We start from the raw sequence: 24,715 nt of genomic DNA, 5'->3' as shown, positions 1-24,715 counted from the left end.
GTGTATACATGTATGTAGCGTAAAACACACTGCTATACCATAATATTGCTCAGTCATCAACATCTAAAAATAAGCCACAAATTTGACTTGCAATTGTTAATTGCAAAATAGTGACGTATTCTTAATTCACAAACACAACAAAAACAACATGAAATTAACATTATCAAAAGTACATGTTTATGTAATTAACATCTTTTTTGGCAAAAATTCAACAAATTATCACCTGGATAATTTATCACACAGGTAAAACTTAGACTATATCACAGAATAATTGTTTTATACTGTCAAACAACACCAACCAGTAAACAAAATATTAATGTTTTATTCAACATCATTTTATTAACTCACAATTTCTTCATTTAATTTCTATTTTTCCTTTTAAGCAACAAAGAATTATTTTTAATACTTTCCAAGATAGGGAAGCACCATAAGCGTACAAGACGGGGTGGGAGGCAACCGCCCCCCTAGTGCTGGAGCAAAACCTAAAATTTGGGCAAAAATTATAAGACATTCGGGTAAAATGTGTTAACCTGAGACCTCTTTGGCATATATTTCCATCATTCTACCCTCAAAATTAGTTATAATCTATGTAAAAATGTGTATTCGGGCATTTTCATTTAATTTGGACAAAAACCAGCCTGCGCCGACCCCCTCAAAAAAAAGGGAGCCCCATACACCTATGGGAAGCGCATACCAAAATCTTTGAAATTACGATCCGCTAAGAGGGATGGATCCAACAACCCACAGTACATCAAAATCAAGATTTACCACATTAAACTACTTTCTGCTCTTCAATGACAAGTACAACTTAAAAAGACAAAACAAACACTAAAATAATGTTTAAATATTTAAATACCCATAACTAATATGGAGGGGAAAAAACCGGCAACTGACATATTCACAGAGACACAAATATCCCCAAAACAATATTTTGACTGCAAAATATTAAATTTTTTAGATATCAATTTTTTTTTTAAATTGAAAACAACCTTTATACCTTTTATTTAATTTTTTGAAACCTTTTACATTTCTGTTGTACTACTTCAAGAAAACGTTTCTGTTATTAATCAGAAACATAATATGGTGGGTGTGGTGGGTAAAAGTAAAAAGTTTTTAAAGTATTGCTTGAATTAGACAATAAATAATAATACAATGGACATTATGTAACACATACATATGTGTTGATTAACAAATGAACAAATTAAGACAACAAATAAAAATTTAACCTACTAATTCTAACAGATCAATAAAACAAACCAAAGGTATCCTCCTTTGAAAAGCTTGGGATAATAATAAAACAAAATTAAATTAAAATCAATAGCTCAGTTAGAGAAAGAAATGAAATATTAAAAAAAAAAAAAGGACAAAAAAATAAAAATAAAGAAATTATGAAGTTTTAAAGCAAAACAAAATATTGGCATTTTGCCAACAAAGCAAACACAATTGCTAGTCCCAGAGTTCCTTGAGAGACATCCCAGAATTCCCTGCGGATTGAGGAAGTGCGAGTCAGTCCAGCCCATCTAGGTGTAGTGCAGCAGACTACAACACGTACCTTTCACTGGCTTCTCATTGGTGGAATTCAAATTCCCTAAATCCCTTTCATTGGCCGTTTTAAAATCACTTCTAGGAAATGCAGTCAGATCTTTAGATTTCTGGAAAGAAATTAATTAAAAATTCAAATAAAATTTAAAAAAACATAAATTGTGTAAAACCAGTATGAAGAATGCCACAAATCAATACATACCCTTGACCAATATACACCAGTAATTAATCCAAATTTGTTGGACCCTTTTTGATTTTCATTTTTGGCCAAGTTCTGGAGATATTTTTGCAACCAAACTGGACAATTTTACTTGTTACTATGCACCTGTAATGATTTTGTTAGATGGTAGGAAGTGTAAGTTGGAAAGTCATATATGGAAAGTCTAGAGCACATTGATTAATTAATCATCGGCTATTGGATGTCAAACATTTGGTTATTCTGACACATAGTCATCAGAGGAAACCTACTACATTTTTTCCATTAGCAGCAAGGGATCTTTTATATGCACTTTCCCATGACTGTTCTGGCAAATTAAACTTGTAATGATTTTGAAAAGAAAGAAAGAAATGCTTTATTTAACGACACACTCAACACATTTTATTTACGGTTATATGGTGTCAGACATATGGTTAAGGACCACACAGATTTTGAGAGGAAACCTGTTGTTGCCATTTCATGGGTTACTCTTTCCGTTTAGCAGCAAGGGATCTTTTATTTGCGCTTCCCACAGGAGGATAGCACAAACCATGGCCTTTGTTGAACCAGTTATGGATCACTGGTCGGTGCAAGTGGTTTACACCTACCCACTGAGCCTTGCAGAGCACTCACTTAGGGTTTGGAGTCGGTATCTGGATTAAAAATCCCATTATTCGACTGGGATCCGAACTCAGTACCTACCAGCCTGTAGACCGATGGCCTAACCATGACGCCGGTTGTAATGATTTTGAAGATATATATTTAAAATCTGAATATACTTTGATATTATGGAATAATATTTCTTAACACCTGAGTTTTAAAATTGTTTTTTTTTAAATCATCCTCTCCTTGATGATATATGCAACTGGTTGCCACTTCCCCATGTAAAAATGTCAATGAAATTTCAGAACTATATCCTCCAAAAAAGGAGAAAAAATTTACCATATTTTGTTATATCATTGTTCTTTGTTTCATTGACACACACAGACCAATTTGCTATGACTGCATTGAAATATTTAACACCTGGATGTGAAATAAAAAACATTTATTATGTAAAGATTTCGTCACAATGGGCCACCTATTCCTAGTTGTATTAATCTAAAAGTAAACGGTTCAGCTACAACAGAAATTTCAATATTATCTTGCCAAAACATTTAGTTTTCAAAAGCTATTCAAATGACATTTTGGCATCTGTTTGATACACATTTGCGACGTTGTTTTGATACGGCTTTATTCCCATATTACAAAGATATGAAATATCTCTTTAATATGACAACTCGGCACATTTTTAGTCTCCTAACATTCCAACTGGAGAGGACTATACGTTTCATATCCATCCTTCTGTCTGTCTTTTTAAGATATTGAGCTGAAATGTTGTATAAAGTTACTAATCAAGTTTGACTTTCATGGCGATTAACCCATTTCTGACAAGAATTATACGAAAATTTGTTGGGTTCGAGACAGGTATTGCTTTAGCAGTACTCCCAAAATTCTTGTTAAAACTTTGACCATTTGGTGTTGAACATCTATGATTATTTAGAAAGTTACTTGAAACAAGAGAGATAATCTGCTGCCATCATAGAGGCTGTGCCATCCAAAAGGTATACCATTCACTTAGATTTACAAGTTGTTGGACAGGAAAAATACTCAAGTCCTTTGAAGACATGCCTCGGTGCATTCACAATCTGCATTCCTCATTTATGGGTTACACGAATATAAATCCAGGTAACCCATTTCTTTTTTGTGTAACCCGTTATGTCTATAAATAAAAGACGTCCTAAATGAACAAATTGAAAAATAGGTTATGCAAAATTAAGATATGCAGGAGTGACATGCAAATGAAATAATAATTTTAAAAATTTTCAGAGTTCTGAAGACCATCAACCCTGCTATACACTGTAATTGAGGCGATCACTCTACCACTTAGCTATATCATGTTTCTTGTTCCCAGTAAAGTCACACTATCGAACATGTTTATAACGTAGTTAAATCATATTAATTTTCTTGGTTACAATTCTCAAGATTCCCTGTTACCCCTAACCTACCTCTGTCCGGAGGAAAACAGAGGTAGGTTAGTCAACATGACCTAGAGTTATTTTTGACATGTGTGATTTTTAAAATGATATTTAAAGGATATTTGACAATTTATATAGTGGGGGAAAGATCTGCAGGAGTTAGGTTTATGGTTGTGAATGTGCACAGATTGTTGAATGGGTTGTGGGAATCTTGTTCATGTTGACAATGTCAGATTTTTTTCATTTCACGTGTATTACCATTACGGGTTATAACCATTACTTCTCCTCCCAGCTTTCATTATATCTAGTACAAGCAAAATCAAATCATGATCACAAACTAAGTGTTGATACTACAGATTAATAATTAAATATAAATTACATTAAAAGCATAATAGCACAGAAAAGCATCTCCAGTAATAATGAACCCGTAGAGTGCTGCAGACGTGTATACACGTTCTAGGTTAAGTATTATGATGTTACATGGAACCATTGTCATAGTGTCGCTATGATCTGACTGTTTTAATGTTTTTACATATGAAAATGTTAATGGATAATAGGTGCATAAAATCCTCAAAGATATAGACAACTGGCAGCTGAGAATCGGTGTTTATTGAGAGAGAAAAAATATATGTGTTAATGCAAGTCAAATTCCTGAAACTTTCTAAAAACAATGCAGCCTTATAAGGGTTAATAAAAGACTAACACATAGCAGGAAAAAAGAAACAAAGAAATGTTTTATTCAACGACGCACTCAACACATTTTATTTATGGTTATATGGTGTCAGACATATGGTTAAGGCCACACAGATTTTGAGAGGAAACCCGCTGTCACCACTTCATGGGCTACTCTTCCGATTAGCAGCAAGGGATCTTTTATTTGTGCTTCCCACAGGCAGGATAGTACAAACCATGGCCTTTGATGAACCAGTTATGGATCAATGGTCGGTGCAAGTGGTTTACACCTAGCCATTGAGCCTTGTGGAGCACTCACTCAGGGTTTGGAGTCGGTATCTGGATAAAAAATCCCATGCCTCGACTAGGATCCAAACCCAGTACCTACCAGCCTGTTGACCGATGGCCTAACCACGACGCCACCGAGGCCGGTTAACACATAGCAGGAATACATAACGGTAAGCTCTATCATTTTAATCACTACTCATACACGTGCAGTTATATTATTGCATGTTAAAATGTAGCTAGTTCTTTTTGAAACAAGACAAGTAACAGAGCAAGCTGACTCAATCTAATGAGTTAATTGGCTGATGAGTTAATTTGCTGTGATCAACTACTTTAAATGAGCATCATATTCATACTCGTAGCTGTTTGACAGAGGACAAAAAATATCCCACAGATCCATCATCCAAGTAATACAGTCAGGGCTGCAGAAACTACTCGCCCCATCGCCAAATGCGAGTAAAAAGTCTGACAGTCGAGTTAAAAAATGCAACTACCAGTCCGACAGGGGATCTGTCTTTTTCAGACTGACTAATTTAATTTGTTATATACATATTTTGTTTTTGCATTGAATCCGCAGTGTTCTGAATAAATTGTTCTATTAAACACTTTCGGGATGTCACTTGAATTTTGTAAATCTATATAAAAGAAATGTGAAAAACAGAGTATTTCAAAATTTATTGATTTGTCAGTCAAGGTTTGGGTCTTGTTTCCGTTTGCTACATGATGTTGATCAACTACCAAGTGTCCTTATTTTGTTTTGTCATTAAAAAAAAAAAGAGAAAACAAAATCATTTGAAGTGAAGACAGTATATTATATTATTGTTAGACAATAATATATTCTATAGGCTGATGGGCTAGTAAATTTTAGTTGGTGTTGGAACGGCTAGCTAGTGAAATATTTTTAATTTCTGCACCCCTGACAGTCATTTCTGGAATTGTCTAGTCTTTTGAGCTAATTTTCATTCTTTGTTTGTACACAATAACTAACACATTTTGAAATATCATTATATCAGTCCAATGTTAAGTTTGACGACAAGATAATTTTCACACCATATGAAAAACAAACATATCAGACCATAATGTCACTTCATATCCATTTTGTAAATGGTACAGTTTGTTTAAATTACAATATTTTATTTTCCAAACATGGTTAGATGCATTAGTAATATTCAAGCAAGAGAATTTCAATAGCAATTTTTCATTCATATCATATCAGTTTTCCCGCATTCCGAAACGGAAGTATCATGCACTCAGTGTACTGTATTAATAGTAATTTAAGTATATCTGCTACCATGAAAAACATTTTGCAGTCTCTATTTCACAATTTTGATACATCAACTGTTATCAGAAATTAAATCGAATATATATTTTTAGTGAACACACTGGAAATTTACTTAAAACGAAAACCTGTTACTGGTGCAAAACTGTATTACAATTCACTCAGTGTTATTTCAATATGTTATAAAAACATTTAATTAGTACAAGCTACTACTTCTAATGAACGGAAAGTATACAACAAATACAGAACTTCATATGTATCTATTTTCTTGCTATCAACTCCTACTACTACTTAACCAATCACATGCCAATATTACTCAATGCTATCATCTACACACCAAATCTGCACTAAAAATACTCTAACAGGCTCCAGTCCCAACAAAACTATTTTCCTACTGGAATTGAATTCTTCTTTTTAATTGCTTCATATTTTTTCCCATTTCATTTAGAACACAATTAAACAAAATAGAATCCATCTTAAATTTTATATTAATGTCATTTTCCTGTTCATTACCCATCAATAAAACAATATTTACTACAACAAAGAAAAATCTTCAAAATGGCAACAAAAAAATCTTCAAAATTCAAATCAATTTAATAAAACAATTTATATTCCACTACCACTAAAAAGTACATGACACGACTCCCATAAAATATTCACACAAATTTCTACACTACTGACTGAAACAAACGTTCTGCAGAATTAAATGTGTTATCTACCATAAAACAAATTTGGTGCACTGTGTGCAACCATAAACCAAGTTTGATTGACCTAGGACTTACAGTTTGTTAAAAACTGATCTTAAAAATGAAACTTTAACGTTAAAATTTAATGCAAAAGACTAAAACATTTGAAGTTCTGTATTGGTTGTTGATTTTGATAGTGAATATGCAAAGATGAAGCATATGTTAAGAGAGAATACAGAGTTCACACTAGAGAGGAGAGAAAGTGGCTTACAGGTGAAGACGCATGCTAGGTGAGAACACACACACACACGTACATCTATTTATAGCTATACCTCGTTGACAACAGCAATACTACACATACACCTCACGCTGCAAGAGAGATTGGATCCTTAATTCTAATATTATAAAAGTATAAAATAAAGTGATAATTAAATAATTATATCTAACAGACCCAAACATGTCTGTTGTATTAAAGATGTGATCCTTAATTCTTATAATACAAAATTATAAAACAATATGATAATTAATAATTTTATCTAACAGACCAAATCATGTCTGCTACAAAAAAGATGTGATCCTTAATTCTTATATTACAAAATTATAATTATGACAATTAAATAATGATATCTAACAGAAATAATGTCTTTATTTTCAAAATAAAGAAGACAGTTTGTTCTATGTCGATGCAAATTCCTCATCCGTTTTCCGTGATTAAGCATTTTTGGAAATAGTTTAAAAGCATCTTAATATGAACTATACCTCAACTGTACACTTAACCAAGACATAAGAATGTTTTAAGAAGAATAGTCATCGTAACAGTGACACAAATGTAATTTTTAAACCTTCTGACTTCAATAAAATACAACAAAATTAAGTAAACTGCATAAATTATCCTTCAACAAACAAAAAGGTATTATAATTTAGACTTGTATAGTTTGTGAAACACTTTTATTGTTGAAATGAAAGAAATATTTTATTTAACGACACACTTGAACACATTTTATTTACGGTTATATGGCGTCAGACATATAGTTAAGGACTACACAGATTTTGAGAGGAAACCCGCTGTCGCCACTACATGAGCTACTCTTTCCAATGAGCAGCAAGGGATCTTTTATTTGCGCCTCCCATAGGCAGGATAGCACAAACCATGGCCTTTGTTGAACCAGTTATGGATCACTGGTCGGTGCAAGTGGTTTACACCTACCCATTGAGCCTTGCGGAGAACTCACTCAGGGTTTGGAGTCGGTATCTGGATTAAAAATCCCATGCCTCGACTGGGATCCGAACCCAGTACCTACCAGCCTGTAGACCGATGGCCTAACCACGATGCCGGTCTGTTTAAATGTTTCACAGACCTTTAAAGGTGGCACCAAAACTATCTCTGTGTATTTAAGTCACTGCAGTCTATAAAAATCATTAACAAGAATCTTAGTCTAAGTGGTAAGGCTGTTGTTGCCATAAAACTCAATTGTGTCACAAGACATTCTTTGTGTGTGTACAAACATAACATGCATGGAATCTAGTCTATATTGATAATTACATATATACCATGATGCAACAACATTAACAGAAGTTTTACAAAAACTGTACATCATTTTTATAAAACCGTTGTTGTTTTTGGTTTCTTTTGAAGAAGTGAACAAAAAAGAAGCTGAGAACTAAATGATCTATGGCCGATTGAATCAACGGACTGTTTTTATTGTTCGTCCATCACCATTGTTATTATGGACTAGACTGTCCAGTACTTCTATCCTTTCTTCTTTCTCTCACCATGAACACAAATGCCAACCATATCAGAACTAGTACCCATACAGTTTTACTTTGATCACAACCTTGTGGTGTATTTGGTCAAAATTCATAATACTAAAAAACAATTAATTCAGTGAGAGCAAAACTAGAATATAGTGAACTGTAACCAAACTTGGACGGTTTTAATCCAGAACCTTTATTCATTTATTAATTTCTACTTACACAACTGGTTGCCATGGTACTAGCAAAAACCTTTCATTACATACAAAGCACACGTGTAAAATCTATTCTAAAATATCTACCTGTATTTGAGTGATGTCGTCTCTCTGGGCCAATATGGCCACCGGTCCTGGAGAAAGGTTTCTGAACAACTGATACGCATCAAGAAGCGTCAACTCGTGCATCGGTTTCCCGTTTACTCGAACCAGCAAGTCTCCCTTTCTGAAAACAATATGTTACGGCTTTTAATATTTGGCACAGAAGAGAAATTAAAGCCAGAAATAATATATTACAAACTTTACTTACTAAAAGGGTGGGATTTATTTAGCTCAGTCGGTTGAGTGCTAACCGTAGGTGAATGTACTTGCGTCACAGGATCAAACCACTTCAGTGAATCCATTCAACTGATTAGTTTTTTTTTTACCTCATTGCAACCAGTGCAGCACAACTGGTTAAAGGTCGTGGTATGTGCTTTCCTGTCTGTGGGAAAGTGCATATAAAAGATTCCTTGCTGCTAATGGAAATATGTAGGAGGTTTTCTCTCATGACTATGAGTCAGAATTACCAAAAGTTTGACATCAAATAATTAATTAATCAATGTGCTCTAGTGGTGTCATTAAACAAAACAAGAATGAATGTTCAACACTTGGTAATTTTGACAAATAGTCAGAGAGGAAACCTACTACATTTTTCCATTAGCAGCGAGGGATCTTTTATATGCACCATCCAGACAGGATAGCACATACCACAGCCTTTGATATACCAATCGTGGTGCACTGGCTGTAAAGAGAAATAGCTAAATGGGTCCACAGATGGGGATCAATCCCAAACCGACCGCGCATTAAGCAAGCACTTTACTACTGGGCTAAGTACCGCCCCAACATCCACTAGCCAATGATTAATAAAATCACTATCCTCTAGAACTGTAGTGTAATCTGACCTTAACTGCCCTTCTCTGGCAGCTGGTGACCAGTCTGGAAGTGTAGTGTAATCTCACCTTAACTGCCCTTCTCTGGCAGCTGGTCACCAGTCTAGAACTGTAGTGTAATCTGACCTTAATTGCCCTTCTCTGGCAGCTGGTCACCCGTCTAGGACTGTAGTTGGTGACCCGTCTAGAACTGTAGTGTAATCTCACCTCAACTGCCCTTCCCTGGCAGCTGGTCACCAGTCTAGAACTGTAGTGTAATCTCACCTTAACTGCCCTTCTCTGCCAGCTGGTGACCAGTCTAGAACTGTAGTGTAATCTCACCTCAAATGCCCTTCCCTGGCAGCTTGTCACCTGTCTAGAACTGTAGTGTAATCTCACCTCAAATGCCCTTCCCTGGCAGCTTGTCACCTGTCTAGAACTGTAGTGTAATCTCACCTTAACTGCCCTTCCTTGGCAGCTTGTCACCCGCCTAGAACTGTAGTGTAATCTCACCTTAAGTGCCCTTCTCTGGCAGCTTGTCAACCGTCTAGAACTGTAGTGTAATCTCACCTTAACTGCCCTTCTCTGGCAGCTGGTGACCCATCTGGGACATCTTGCACATAGATATTGCTTACACCACCAAACGTCTTCCTCACCACGTTGATTCCTAGAGACACATCTTTTTCTGAAAAATAAATCACTTATATTTTAAATTTACAATAAAAATTGAACAATGTATTAAACTGACTCAAAAGTAGTTCACCTCAGGTCATGCAAGTAGCAGACAAAATGTACACAAATGGATGGATTGTTTGGGCAAGAAAGGCAACTCTCACAAAGTTAAATTTAAAAGAGTTATCTCCCATTATTTCCATTGCAAAATTTCAACAGCAATTTACTAACTAAAAACTTTTAGGTTTTTTTTGTGACATTTCTTTTTTAAGTGTTATCTCCCATATTTCCATTGCTAAATTTCAAGACAAATTTATTAATGAAAAACTGCTTTTTTGTGGCATTTATTTTTGCATCTGAAAATTGTTCAATTTATTTTTGAGCATACATGTAAATCTGAAAGAGAAAACCATATTCCCTGATCAAAACCGTATCTCTGCACAATGCAGAGTTGAAAGGATGTTAGGCAATGCCATGACTGCTTTCCTGATACACTATCTGGTGCTCGTCCTTAGGAGATCTGTACATTTACATGATCATGATGGGTTTACGTAAAAACGAAATGAGTCACCTGAATTTGTTTTTGTGTAATCCACTGTCTGTGCAAAATTTAAATTTTCAGAAGCCTGCATAAGCACATAGAGTTATCTCCCATATAAGCATGTAAACAGAGTTATCTCCCATATAAGCATGTAAACAGAGCTTTAGTTGGTTGCCTACCTTTGTAGAGATGGACTTCTAACAGCTTGTTCTTGCAGACTTCATTCTCGCTTGTTTGGCCGGAGGTGAACGTCTGTAAGGAACTCACAGAGGATGTAGTCCGAGCACTCGCGTCTTGTCTTTCTACTGAACTTACCGACGAGGCCACGCGAGTCTCGCTGTACTCGACATTCTGCGAGTACTCTCGTCTCTGCGAGTACTCTTGTCTCTGCGAGTATTCCAGCTTCTGCACCACTGACAAGAACTTCACCCCTTGGTTGTAACTGTGCAGGACAGTACTTCTCTGCTCCACTGGACGAAAACTGGAAAACGATCCAAATGAAGAACTGGAACTGGAACTCACATTCACCATCCCGTTACCGAACACACTGCTGGACACGTTCGAAGTCTGATTCTTCGCACACTGATTGGCCGGAAAGAAGCCATTCTGCAGATTCTGATTTCTTGAACAGTGATTGGATGAGAGGGAGTCAGATGACCCAGTTTCGTGGTTCTGATTGGTCAGTCTGCTCCTTAGTGACAGTACACTGGTTCCCATTTTGGGCGATTCTGTTTTTGGTTCTCCATAAGTGTATTTGGGTCTGTACGAAGGCACTGTTGGTACTAAGTTATTCTCGTGGCAGGGAGGAAAGGCTGGCAAGCTGGAGTATGGAGCAAGTCCGAATATCTGTCCATCTGTAATACTGTTGCACGGAGTGTGGCGGGGAGAGTGACTAGGGGTGGACACAGGACTCCCATCTAGGGAGTCACTAGGGGAGTGGCTTGGAGATCGGCGAGGGCTGTGGGAGAAAAAAAAACAGAAACAAATATACTAAGACAAAAACGTTTAGCAATTTGGTAAATGTGTTTAAATAAAAGAAATACTGTAAGTTTCAAAGTGAAATCAGACACTGAATTTAACTGAAGTATCCAGGGCTTCTAGAATTTTTATAAAATCCACTAGTCACGGGATCAGTGATTTTAGAAATTTACTAGCCATGATTAAAAGAAAGAAGTGTTTTATTTAACGACGCACTCAACACATTTTATTTACGGTTATATGGCGTCAGACATATGGTTCAGGACCACACAGATTTTGAGAGGAAACCCGCTGTCGCCACTACATGGGCTACTCTTCCGATTGGCAGCAAGGGATCTTTTATTTGCGCTTCCCACAGGCAGGATAGCACAAACCATGGCCTTTGTTGAACCAGTTATGGATCACTGGTCGGTGCAAGTGGTTTACACCTACCCATTGAGCCTTGCGGAGCACTCACTCAGGGTTTGGAGTCGGTATCTGGATTAAAAATCCCATGCCTCGACTGGGATCCGAACCCAGTACCTACCAGCCTGTAGACCGATGGCCTGCCACGACGCCACCGAGGCCGGTCCATGATTAAAAATTCACTAGCCCTACTTTACTTAAAAGTTAATACAATTTTACTAAATACTAGTAATAATCAGATATGTCACCTAAACAGGGAGATAAAGCTTAAAAACACTAACATTGGGGAGTTGGGGGAGTGGGCAGAATATTCATATTAACAAAACAGACTTAACTGCAACATTTGACCCAAAAAATGCACTACCTGTCGGGCATGGCAATAGCAGTTATTTACTAGCCCAACACTGAATATCACTAGCCATGGGAGAGTGGGGCTACCACAATCTAGAAGCCCTGCTGTATCATTTGTCAGTATAAGTAACTGGAGATTTTCAATGCAAAATGAAAGGTTAACTGTTTCTTCATTGAATGTAGATTTTATTTTTAAGTATATGTATAATGCATTATATAGTACCAAATGAGTGAACTTTTTTGTTGTAGTATACAATCTGTATTCAGCAGAATAGAATGTATCGTCTACCATAAACTGATCTGGTAAATAAAGAAATAATTTATGATGTAATATTTAGGATCATCGCCCATCATAAACTGATCTGGTAAATAAAGAAATAATTTATGATGTAAAAGTTAGGATCATCGCCCATGATAAACTGATCTGGTAAATAAAGAAATAATTTATGATGTTTATGATGTAATATTTAGGATCATCGCCCATCATAAACTGATCAGGTAAATAAAGAAATAATTTATGATGTAATATTTAGGATCATCGCCCATGATAAACTGATCAGGTAAATAAAGAAATAATTTATGATGTAATATTTAGGATAATCGCCCATCATAAACTGACCTGGTAAATAAAGAAATAATTTATGATGTAAAAGTTAGAATGAATCTAAAAAAAATAAAATTAAATATTAAAATAAAATAAATATTTAATTTCATGAATGTTTATTTTTTAAACTTGTGTTGAGATGAACATTTACAGGTATAACTCTAAACCAAGTTTTTTTTTATCTAGGACTTGTATTTTATTAGAATTTGGACCTGTTGAATATGTTCAATAACTGATGAAATGTGCTGGTATACACACTCTTCCTGATTAGTCAAGATTTCACCAAAGTTATTGCCACTAAATGGGATTTACAGATGTTGGTTTGGAGAAAGTCCACTGTATTTGTTAATTAAAAAAATAGTTTCATTCAATATTTTTTTTATTTTTTTTTTAAATAAAGTTTACTGATCCCCAGAAACAAAGATGGTAGTGTCAGCCATTTGTGGATTTATTTTGTCATTAAGAAGCAGAAATAAATAGAAGAAAATTATTATTAAAGTAAAGGAACTAGTTTCAAGTTTGACATAATTCAATTTGTAACGGAAAAAATATTACCACTTCATATTTAATTTTATGTAATTTTAACTGTCATTACCAAGTACCCCATCTTGTCTTGGCTGTGAAAAATTCCCATCATTTGGTTACACCCCTGGCATTCACACAGGCAGTCTCGGGTTTAAACCCTGTCATGGAGTTTGTGTTGTTAGTTATTTTATACTTGGCTCAGGGTAAAATAAGCAGACAAGTTCCCAAATGCCAACACCCCCTCCATACGATCAATTCTTGAACAGTCCTTTAGCTCAGTTGGGTTTGCTCTTACAGAGTTACAAGTTTTGTTGTTACAGAGTTACGTGTTTTGTTGTTATTCTATACCTGGCCATGGGTGTGAATCCAACAGACTGGTTTCCAAATGCCACCCACCCCCTCTACATGATCAGTTCTAGAACAGTTCTTAACTCAGTTGGTTACATGTTTTGTTACTATTCTATACCTGGCGGTGGGAGAAGCAGACCGGTTCCGAAACGTGATTCTGACGAGACCTTTCTTTAGCAATCGAAACTTGGACAAAACCTCCCGGTGAGTCAGACCTCGCAATGCCTCCCCGTTCAGAGCCACTATCTCGTCTCCTGAATAACACAGGAAACAAATGTATCTTATTGATGTTTTGCAAAGAATCGTAAAATTAGGATGGTATTAAAAATAAATGATTAAGAAACATTAAAAAAATACAGAGAGAGAGAGAGAGAGAGAGAGAGCAAGAGAGAGAGAGAGAGAGACAGAGAGCAGAGAGAGAGAGAGAGAGAGAGAGAGAGAGAGAGAGAGAGAGAGAGAGAGAGAGAGAGAGAAAGAGAAGAGAGGGGGAAGAGGGAGTGAGAAAAAAGGAGAGAGAAAAAGAAAAGAGAGAAGAGAGAGGGTACGTTATATAAAAGTTGGAGAGAAGGAACCTAATAATGAACAGATGGAAGAAATGAACTGAAATAAATCTGAGTGTACCTCCTTGTATTCTGCCATCCTCTGCGACCAGCCCGTTTGAGAAGATCCTGCGCACGATGATGCCCATGTTTCCCCTGGGCGTGTCACTGCCCCCTACAATGCTGAAACCCAGACCCTTCCCCTTGGCCCCTTTGTGGACTGTGATGGTCTGTTCATCACCATCCAGAAAAAATGGCGGGTTCGTCCTCGGTACCTGACTGAACTTCTGAAAACACAAGAAAGTAATTTTTATTTCTTAAGCATGCATGCATGCATTGAGATGAGCATTAAGAGATGGAATAGTCTCCCACATTTAACTGATCTAGGAACTATTTTAACCGATCTAGGAACTATTTTGATGTCTACTATGGTCATTTTGACAGTTGGTCAGGACAAAAAGAGAGGAAACCCACTGCAACAACACAGGCTACCCCTACAGAAAAATCATCACAGGATCTTTTATATGCACTTTTTACATGAACAGAACAGTGCATACCATGGTCTTTGATAAACCAGTCCTGGAACATGGGTTGGGGCTGGGAAAATACCCCTAGTCCATTGCACCTTCGGAAAACACTTTACCACCAATATACACCCCGTCTCAGTTTGAGAGAAATGAGAAAATGTAATAAAAAGCAAAAGACTGCTGTGTGATTAATAGCTCCCCTAATTTACATTATAGCGAAGGAAGGAAATGTTTTATTTAACGACGCATTCAACACATTTTATTTACGGTTATATGGTTAAGGACTACAGAAGGAGAAAACCCGCTGTCGCCACTTCATGGGCTACTCTTTTCGATTAGCAGCAAGGAATCTTTTATATGCACCATCCCATCGACAGGATAGCACATACCACGGCCTTTGATGTACCAGTTGTGGTGCACTGGCTGGAGTGAGAAAGAGCCCAATGAGCTGACAGGGATCAATCCCAAACTGACCGCACACTGAGCGAGCGCTTCACCACTGAGCTATGTCTTGCCCCAGATTACCGGGAGCCATTTAAGATATTACTTTACCGATGCCATATAAATTTACATGTTAAGATATTACTTTACTGATGCCATATAAATTTACATGTTAAGATATTACTTTACTGATGCCATATAAATTTACATGTTAAGGGGAGCTAAAAATTACTCTCTTTAAACTAAGGTCGACGACATTCACTTTTCGCACCTTGTTTTGGCTTTGTACACAATGCATACAAAATATCTCACCGTAATTTCACTTGAAATCCAAATTTCGTAAATGATATAATTTTTTAATTACACATCCAGATGCATTAGTAATGTTCAAAAAAAAAAAAATTCAATAGCAATTTTGCACTGGAATTTTTCCAGCATTCTGAAAATGGAAATGTCAAGTACCCAGTTTAGTGTTATTGTAAGGAGATATAAAGTGACGTCATTGGAATACTGATGTCATCCAAATTACAAATTAGCTGTATTATTACAATGCTTCGATACATTAAAATAAAAATAAGTCTACTAACCTTGACCCCTGTCAAAATTCACAACGAGCAGACAACGCTATTTTCAGGTCGGTATATTTTTATTTCTTATAATTCTGGACAAATTATTAAATTTAAGTTTCAAAAGATGAAAGAAATAAAAAGTACCTTTTGTAAAATATATCACATAAAAAAATTAGTCGGATATGTTATATTTATTGTGTATGAAGCCAAAACAAGAGTGCGAAAAGTGACTGTCGTTGACCTTAGTCTCAGGGACGTGATAGGGAGCTACTTTGTAGTGATAACTCTCTTAAAACTGTAAAGTCTGTAACAAGAAATGAATAACAAGACTTACCTCAAACATGTCTTCCCAGTTGATCAGAGTTCCCGATGGCGTCTGCGCCGTCACTTCTGGTACAACAGGAAATGGTGCGTCGCCACGGGAACTACCGAGGTAGGGTGGCGGAGACATCATCCGTGGTTTGGTTTTCAACAGGTCAGACTGGGGGGATTTGGGGGAGGCCAGGGAGGCAGACTTTCGCACCTACAATAATAAATGTTAGGACAAACTTCAATGACACTAACGTTGATTAATTAATGTAATTAATGTAATTAATTAATCAATGGCTACTGGATGTCAAACATTGAGTAATTCCGACATTTACAAAAACCGGCTACATTTTTCTATTAGTAGCAAGGGATCTTCTACATATGTGTGTATATGCATTTCCCAAAGACAGGAAAGCACTTACTATGGCTTTTGGTATACCAGTAGCGGCGGATCCAATTAGATTGGGAAAACCCCACCGAGGTTCAAGACCAGGTTTATACACAAATAAAAATTTTAAGAAGGAAGAAAATGTTTTATTAAACGACACACTCAACACATTTTATTACGGTTATATGGCATCGGACCACACAGATATTGAGAGAGGAAACCTACTGTCACCACTTCATGGGCTACTCTTTTTGATTAGCAGCAAGGGATCTTTTATATGCACTATCCCACAGACAGGATAATACATACAATGTACCACAGCCTTTGATATACCAGTCGTGGTGTACTGGCTGGAGCAAAAAATAGCCCAATGGGTCCACCGACGGGGATCGATCCCAGACCGACCATGCATCAAGCAAACGCTTTACCACTGGACTACATCCCGCCCCCATTTGACGAAAGACACCAAGGTTTAGAGAGTGATAATATACCTTTGACAATCATCATACCCAACATTTGTATGGAAATGTTAGCCCTTAAAAATATTTTCAACAAGTAAATGTATGTAACGTACTTTATTCAAAATATTACAGCCATAATTGACTTGAATGTTCCTACTGTCATGTGGTGCAATATAGATAAAGGAAGATAATGTTTTATTTAACGACGCACTCAACACATTTAATTACGCTTATATGGCGTCGTACATACGGTTAAGGACCACACAGATATTGAGGGAGGAAACTCGCTGTCGCCACTTCATGGTTTACTCTTTGTGATTAGCAGCAAAGGATTTTTTATATACACCATCCCATAGACAGGAGAGCACATACCATGATTGTGCATCAAGCGAGTGCTTTACCACTGGGCTATTTCTCGTCCCTTATAGATGAAGAAAAAGAAGTTTTTATTTTAATTATAGTTATGTGGAGTCGGACATATGGTTAAGGAACAAACAGAAACCTGCTGCCACCACTCCATTAAGGGATCTTTTACATGCAAAATCCCAGCAACAGGATAGTACATACCATGGTCTTTGTTACACTAGTTGTGGAGCACTGGCCTGTGAGCCCAATGACAGGTTTAAATCATAGACAAACAGGCAAATGCTCTATCATTGGGCTACGTCCCATCCCTGCGATATTGGTGTGCCAAATGTTGTGTGGTGCAATATAGATGTGCCAAATGTTGTGTGGTGCAATATAGATGTGCCAAATGTTGTGTGGTGCAATATAGATGTGCCAAATGTTGTGTGGTGCAATATAGATGTGCCAAATGTTGTGTGGTGCAATATAGACTTGTAAATGCTAACTTAAAAACTGTTTGACATAAATCCCATTAACAATTAACCACCCTCCTCCACACAAACAAACACAGTATCAAATTTTATATACACATATTAAAGGTGCGGCATAAAAAAACATCGACATACCACAAATAAACACACAGTCCGTTCTGAAGTTTCTGAGGCAAATACGAAGATTTATTACGGCAGTTGGGCCAAGACAAGGAAATTATTACTGCAAGAGCAACTCTTAATTGGGCCGTTAGCCAGAAATAAAACTAATGAAGCTTGCGAACATCTGAAGGAAAATTAACTGCAGTTTTAAGTTTACATCTATTTGTACTGGCAGTTTACCAAGACAGGAATTTCCTTTCAAAAGCAGCAAGCATAAAAGGGGGGTGTGGGTGGAGTGGGGGGGTATATATATATTTCATAAATCTCCGCTCGCATTATTTCGCCATCTGGTGTTGATAAAGGCTGCATGTTTTATTACTTGCCACTCAGCCATCAAAAGAATTAAAAAAATATTTGCTCATTACGCAATGAAAAATAGTCTAATTTAGAAATTGGAATCAGATGTGTGGTATTTAGTTGTATTACGCAGGAACAGAACGTAGGTTAGAGGTAGAATGCTCACCTGACGTGCAAAGATTTTTTTTTTTTTTTTGAAGTACAAGCATCTGAAATTTGCTAGAGCAATAGGTTCGTTCGTGCATCGCTCATGTAAGTATAGTTTGCGTAATTCATTTTTCATTTGCGCATTTAATTTATGACATCATTTACATGGTCGTGATGGGTTACCTAAAAATTAAATGGGTTAACTGAATTAGTTTTTGCGTAACCCATAAACGGTTTACACAAATTATCAATTCTCAAAGGTCGGAATGTGTACCGTATGTGTTTAATCAATGGCTAGTAGTTGGTTAATATGGGTGAAAGAATGGAGGTAAAGGAAAACCATTTTCCAATCTCCCATCTTTCAACTTCTTTCATCAGTGGCAACTGTAGGTGTTTAAAATCCGGGACTGTACTGTATGTGTTTAATCAGTGGCTAGTAGGTGTTTAATATGGTTGAAAGAATGGAGGTAAAGGAAAAAAAATCTCTTTAATCAGAAAAAATAACTTCTTTTATTTATTTTTATTTAATTTTTTTATTTATTTTTATTCCACTGCCCCCTTTCCTTTCTCTTCTTTGGCTTCCATCTCATTTCTTCCCGATCTGGCAGCTCCTCCCATCTTTCAACTTCTTTCACTGTCCACCTCCACATCCCAGTCCTTGTCTCTACAACTGCGATAGGTGCTAGTCTCTTGCGACAATCCGTGTCACACAAAGTCTATTATGTGTTTTACCTGGTCATCAGAATACATGAAAAAATACCGTATGTGTTTACTTACTGTATTACTGTGGTAGGTGTTCACCATGGCATAACTATGGTTATTTTGTGTCAAACATATGGTTATTTTGTGTCAAACATATGGTTATTTTGATACTCGCATGATAAAGGAAGGAAATGTTTTATATAACGATGCACTCAAAACATTTTATTTATGGTTATATGGCATCGGACATATGGTCAAGGACCACACAGATATTGAGAGAGGAAACCCACTGTCACCACTAAATGGGCTACTCTTTTTGGTTAGCAACAAGGGATCTTTTATATGCACCATCCCACAGACAGGATAGCACATACCACAGTCTTTGATATACCAGTCGTAGTGCACTGGCTGGAACGAGAGGGGCCCACTTATGGGGATCGATCCCAAACAGACTGTGCATCAAGCGAGCGCTTTACCACTGGGATACGTCTCAACCCTCACATGAAAAAACCCCACCCATACAGGCAAGGGGGAGCAAGAAAGATTTTGTATGTACTTTCCTCTAGACAAGACAGTACATACATTGGCCTATAATGTACCAATTGAGGGGGGGGGGGCAGTGGTTGGAATGGGAAAAATAATATGTCTATCACAACTAATTGCTCTAACATTACACTATATCTCTCAGTCACCCACAACCCCACCCCCAAAAACCATACACATTCCCATCAACAAGCTGTCACCTGGTTATAAATGGTGCTTTACAGAATGTTTAAGTACCTCTGATTTACACGTCTCCATATACACATATACATGGAAGCACAGCAAGTCTATCCTCAACACACAGACCCATCTGTCCCGAGTCAATATTTACAGGCATTTAGCACTGGCTGTTTAATTCCAGGACTGTCCAACATACACCAGCTGTGACCACCCCATCACAGGAATGTTACCCTTTTCACACAGTCACAGTTGTTCAGCTGGCTTAGTACAAGTCCTGCACAACAACGAGATATATACGATATATACATATTTCACTTTCACAACACTGTGAACCTTCTTACAAACACTGTGGTGAGCCTGTATCTTATCGACCATATGGTCTTTTTAAGAGTATATTACAGAGTAGTTTACCGAGTCTATTTTAATCGGTATTTGTCGAGGCTCTGCCAAGACAAATACTGATTAAGTAGACGAGGTTGATATTTTACATATTAAAAAACACGAGTAGCGAATTCTATTTATCCTATAACACTTCTAAAATAACATTTTAATTAATTTTTTAGTAAATCACAGTGATAAAGTTATCACCATCAGCAATGTGACATCACGATTAGCACAAATTAGTTTGACGTCACACATTTTAACTAAATCTTTGAAAATGTTACTCTCGGGTATACAGGTCTTGTTGGCTTGTAAACAAATGACCCATCCATTGCAACACATTACCTAGAGACCTTGCAAATTTGCATACCATTATTAACCGGGTTAATACACCAACTTATCACATGGATTTATGACATGGATATCATGGGCAAGTTGTAAGGTAAAACATTTTATCATATAATATCTTACATTTTCAGTGCAATCAAAACATGTGATATTTTTCAGATCACATACTTTAAGAATTTGATAACTTTGTAAATTAGATGTAAATTAATCGAGGTCACGGCACTAGGTTTATTGACATTTAAGCAAACGTACTTTGGTGACACTCCATGATTGACGTATGCATTCATAGTCGTCAAATAAAACCATTTCAATGACAATTTTAAACTGAAAGCTGTCCAGCGTTTAAAAAACAAAAAACATTATGCACTGGTTACATGTATTTTGATGTAAGGACATCCCAAATGACACCATTCGAGTTTGACGTCATTTCCATTCCAAAAGACTCTGTGCCACATATTCTTACTTAATTTGAATATGACATGACAACAGCAAAAACCAAAGTTACAATGCGACATGTCTATGTTGTAATAACTTGTTTCCTTTACAAACAAACTATTTTTGAAATAATGAGTATTCTGAGAGCTAGTACTGCTTGTCCACTACCGGGCCTAAAAAATATTTGTATCTCCTAAATTCAAGGGCCATGAAAAATGGGTAAATTGCCATGAAAGTTATCTTTAACAGTACATGATAAAGCTATATACAAAATGTCAGCTAAAGGCATTGTGGAAAAAAATTCCAAAAAACTATGTGGGACAAACGGATTGACAGACAGACAGACGGATTGATGGACGGACAGACATGAAACCCATAGTCCCCTCCATTTGGACCGATAAGAGACTAATAAAAACACAATAACTTAAACAAGTACTGACTTTAGATGCGACAACCAGCTGGACAAGTTTAGGTGCGCTGCGAAGACAGTCAACCGCCTCCTGGTGGCCGAGACCGATCAAACTGTGTCCATTAATCATCAACAGTTCATCACCACGCTTCAGTCGACCATCCCTGAAACACAACAATAAACTGTGTCTGTTAATCATAGTTCCCATTAATCATCAACAGTTCATCACCACGCTTCAGTCGACCATCCCTGAAACAAAACAATAAACTGTGTCTGTTAATCATTAACAGTTCATCTCCATGGATCAGTCGACCACCCCCTAAACACATCAATAAACTGTGTCCGTTAATCATCAACAGTTCATCACCACACTTCAGTCGACCATCCCTGAAACACAACAATAAACTGTGTCTGTTAATCATTAACAGTTCATCTCCATGGATCAGTCAACCATCCCCTAAACACATCAATAAACTGTGTCCGTTAATCATCAACAGTTCATCACCACACTTCAGTCGACCATCCCTGAAACACAACAATAAACTGTGTCCATTAATCATAGTTCCCGTTAATCATCAACAGTTCATCACCACGCTTCAATCGACCATCCCTGAAACAAAACAATCAACTGAAACATGTCAATCCCAAATCAAAATCTCTTGCTTTTTCTACTATTTGACAATTATCACACAGGGAACTCTCAACGACCTCTAGATTCTTCCAGACCCAACCAACACCAACATGAAATGCATGTTTTGTTGACAGGAAAATACATATGAAAAGACCTATATTTGTTCCATTAGCAGTAAGGGATCCTTCATATGCACATGTCCACAGACCTGACAGCACATACCACAACCTTTGATACACCAGTAGAAGTCATGGGACACTGGTTGGGACCAGAAAATACTGGCTGAGTTACACGGAGGAAACCTACAAGACTAGTCCTAGCAACATGCAGCAAGGGATATTTTATATGCAATTTCTCATAGACAGGACAGTACATACCATGGCCTGCGATATGCCATTCATGGAACACAGGTTGGACAGAAACACCCCCCCCCCCCCACATCTATTATGGCCAATCGATCTCACAACCCTTGACACCAAATGAAAGTACTCTACCACTGAGCTCCATCCCACACCTACATGAAAAAAAAGAGTAAAGTTTGTTTTATTTAACGACGCTCCTAGAGCACATTGATTTTTTTTATCTTATCATCGCTATTGGACGTCAAACATATGGTCATTCTGACACCCTTTTTCAGAGGAAACCCGCTGTCCCCACATAGGCTACTCTTTTACAACAGACAGCAAGGGATCTTTTATTTGCGCTTCCCACAGGCAGGATAGCACAAACCATAGCCTTTGTTGATCCAGATATGGATCACTGGTCAGTGCAAGCGGTTTACACCTACCCATTGAGCCTTGCGGAGCACTCACTCAGGGTTTGGAGTCTGTATCTGGATTAAAAATCCCATGCCTCGACTGGGATCCGAACGAAGTACCTATCAGCCTGTAGACCGATGGCCTAACCACGATGCCACAGAGGCCAGTACACCTACATGAACTTAAAAACACAAGCCTACTGCATTGATTCACATGACATTTAAATCGATGGCCCACGACTGTAACCATTTGGCCAACCAGTACTCCTCCCACAAGAATGGAAGCTCAATTAACCGTAGTTAAAAAAGCGTGCTGGTAGACACTCGGATTGAAACTGGAGTGTAACAGTTTGTATTAATATACAGCAATTTTTAAAAATTGCAACGCGGCTAATGATGCACTCGGGGACTAGTAGTCCACTGGCAGAAATGTCAACCCAGTAAATATGATGTTTAAAATCGCAAAGTGCCAACTGTCAGGGTTCGAACATACCGCACTGATTAATTCGCATGACATTTCACAGCCCACGACCTTAACTACATTTCACAGCCCACGACCTTAACTACATTTCACAGCCCACGACCTTAACTACTAAGTGTACACCAGTGGCGTAGGAAGGTGCCAAAAAGTGTGTGTGTGTGGGGGACCACTTTTATATTTACACACTTTACACTATTATAAAGTAAATATAAAGCAAAATATCTGAGAAGTCTTGTCCCCCACTTCCTACGCCAGTCTACACTGTATTTTTGAAAGTGAAAAGAAATTCTGTACATAAAACAAAGAGATACTCGCCCCACCTACGAGATACAGAAACAGTTTTCCTTTCAAATTGAAGCTAATCATGGCAGTCATCAATGCAGTATTTTATTTCAGGCAAGCCATGATCTAACAGCCGGCAATAGACACAAATGATTCTTTGTTCTCCAAATGGTTCTGGTGATGCAATCAGAATGAAATCGCAACAGCACACCGTTTAATGGCTGAAATGAAAGTAGCCATGTATCTCTACAGATAACACATTTACAGACAGAACATCTAAGCTTGTAAAGGAAGCCTTGTTCTTGACGACTCACTCATTTTAACGAACACTGGCCCTGAGACATGTACATGCAATTATTAATGAACAGGATATTAACATACGGTAGAGTTGAAACGCTGGTCATGGCATCAGATCATGGTTACAAGTCGAATGATTGCTTTTGTCAGTATCAATGTCACTGTCGTATACACGAGTTCATGTGTCTGTCTGTTTATGTCAGTATCACTGTCATACACACAGAGTTCATGTGTCTGTCTGTTTTTGTCAGTATCACTGTCGTACACACATAGTTCATGTGTCTGTCTGTTTTTGTCAGTATCACTGTCGTACACACATAGTTCATGTGTCTGTCTGTTTTTGTCGGTATCACTGTCGTACACACCGAGTTCATGTGTCTGTCTGTTTATGTCGGTATCACTGTCGTACACACCGAGTTCATGTGTCTGTCTGTTTATGTCGGTATCACTGTCGTACACACCGAGTTCATGTGTCTGTGTGTTTTTGTCGGTATCACTGTCGTACACACCGAGTTCATGTGTCTGTCTGTTTATGTCGGTATCACTGTCGTACACACCGAGTTCATGTGTCTGTCTGTTTATGTCAGTATCACTGTCGTACACACCGAGTTCATGT

At 37.2% G+C, this 24,715-nt stretch overlaps 1 protein-coding gene across 4 annotated transcripts in view; it reads right to left on the bottom strand.

The window, feature by feature from the left end:
* Nucleotides 1-537: 537 nt before the first annotated feature.
* LOC121380267 (tyrosine-protein phosphatase non-receptor type 13-like) overlaps nucleotides 538-24,715 on the bottom strand; it is a 97,039-nt gene continuing 72,861 nt past the window's right edge. For 2 of the 4 annotated variants that reach the window (XM_041509112.1, XM_041509115.1), the window contains exons 4-11: nucleotides 21,683-21,815; nucleotides 16,388-16,576; nucleotides 14,599-14,803; nucleotides 14,096-14,231; nucleotides 10,946-11,724; nucleotides 10,124-10,238; nucleotides 8,730-8,868; nucleotides 538-1,652 (exon numbers count right to left, since the gene is read on the bottom strand). In XM_041509112.1, coding sequence (XP_041365046.1) covers nucleotides 1,521-1,652; nucleotides 8,730-8,868; nucleotides 10,124-10,238; nucleotides 10,946-11,724; nucleotides 14,096-14,231; nucleotides 14,599-14,803; nucleotides 16,388-16,576; nucleotides 21,683-21,815 — 1,828 coding nt within the window. In that variant the 3' untranslated portion in view covers nucleotides 538-1,520. Of the gene's footprint in view, nucleotides 1,653-6,989; nucleotides 7,045-8,729; nucleotides 8,869-10,123; nucleotides 10,239-10,945; nucleotides 11,725-14,095; nucleotides 14,232-14,598; nucleotides 14,804-16,387; nucleotides 16,577-21,682; nucleotides 21,816-24,715 lie in introns of all 4 variants that reach the window. The other 2 variants (XM_041509113.1, XM_041509114.1) reach the window with 2 other exon arrangements.

This window comes from Gigantopelta aegis, chromosome 2 (genome assembly GCF_016097555.1).
Source record: "Gigantopelta aegis isolate Gae_Host chromosome 2, Gae_host_genome, whole genome shotgun sequence".
Classification (NCBI taxonomy): domain Eukaryota; kingdom Metazoa; phylum Mollusca; class Gastropoda; order Neomphalida; family Peltospiridae; genus Gigantopelta; species Gigantopelta aegis.
This window is presented reverse-complemented; position numbering and strand designations above follow the sequence as displayed.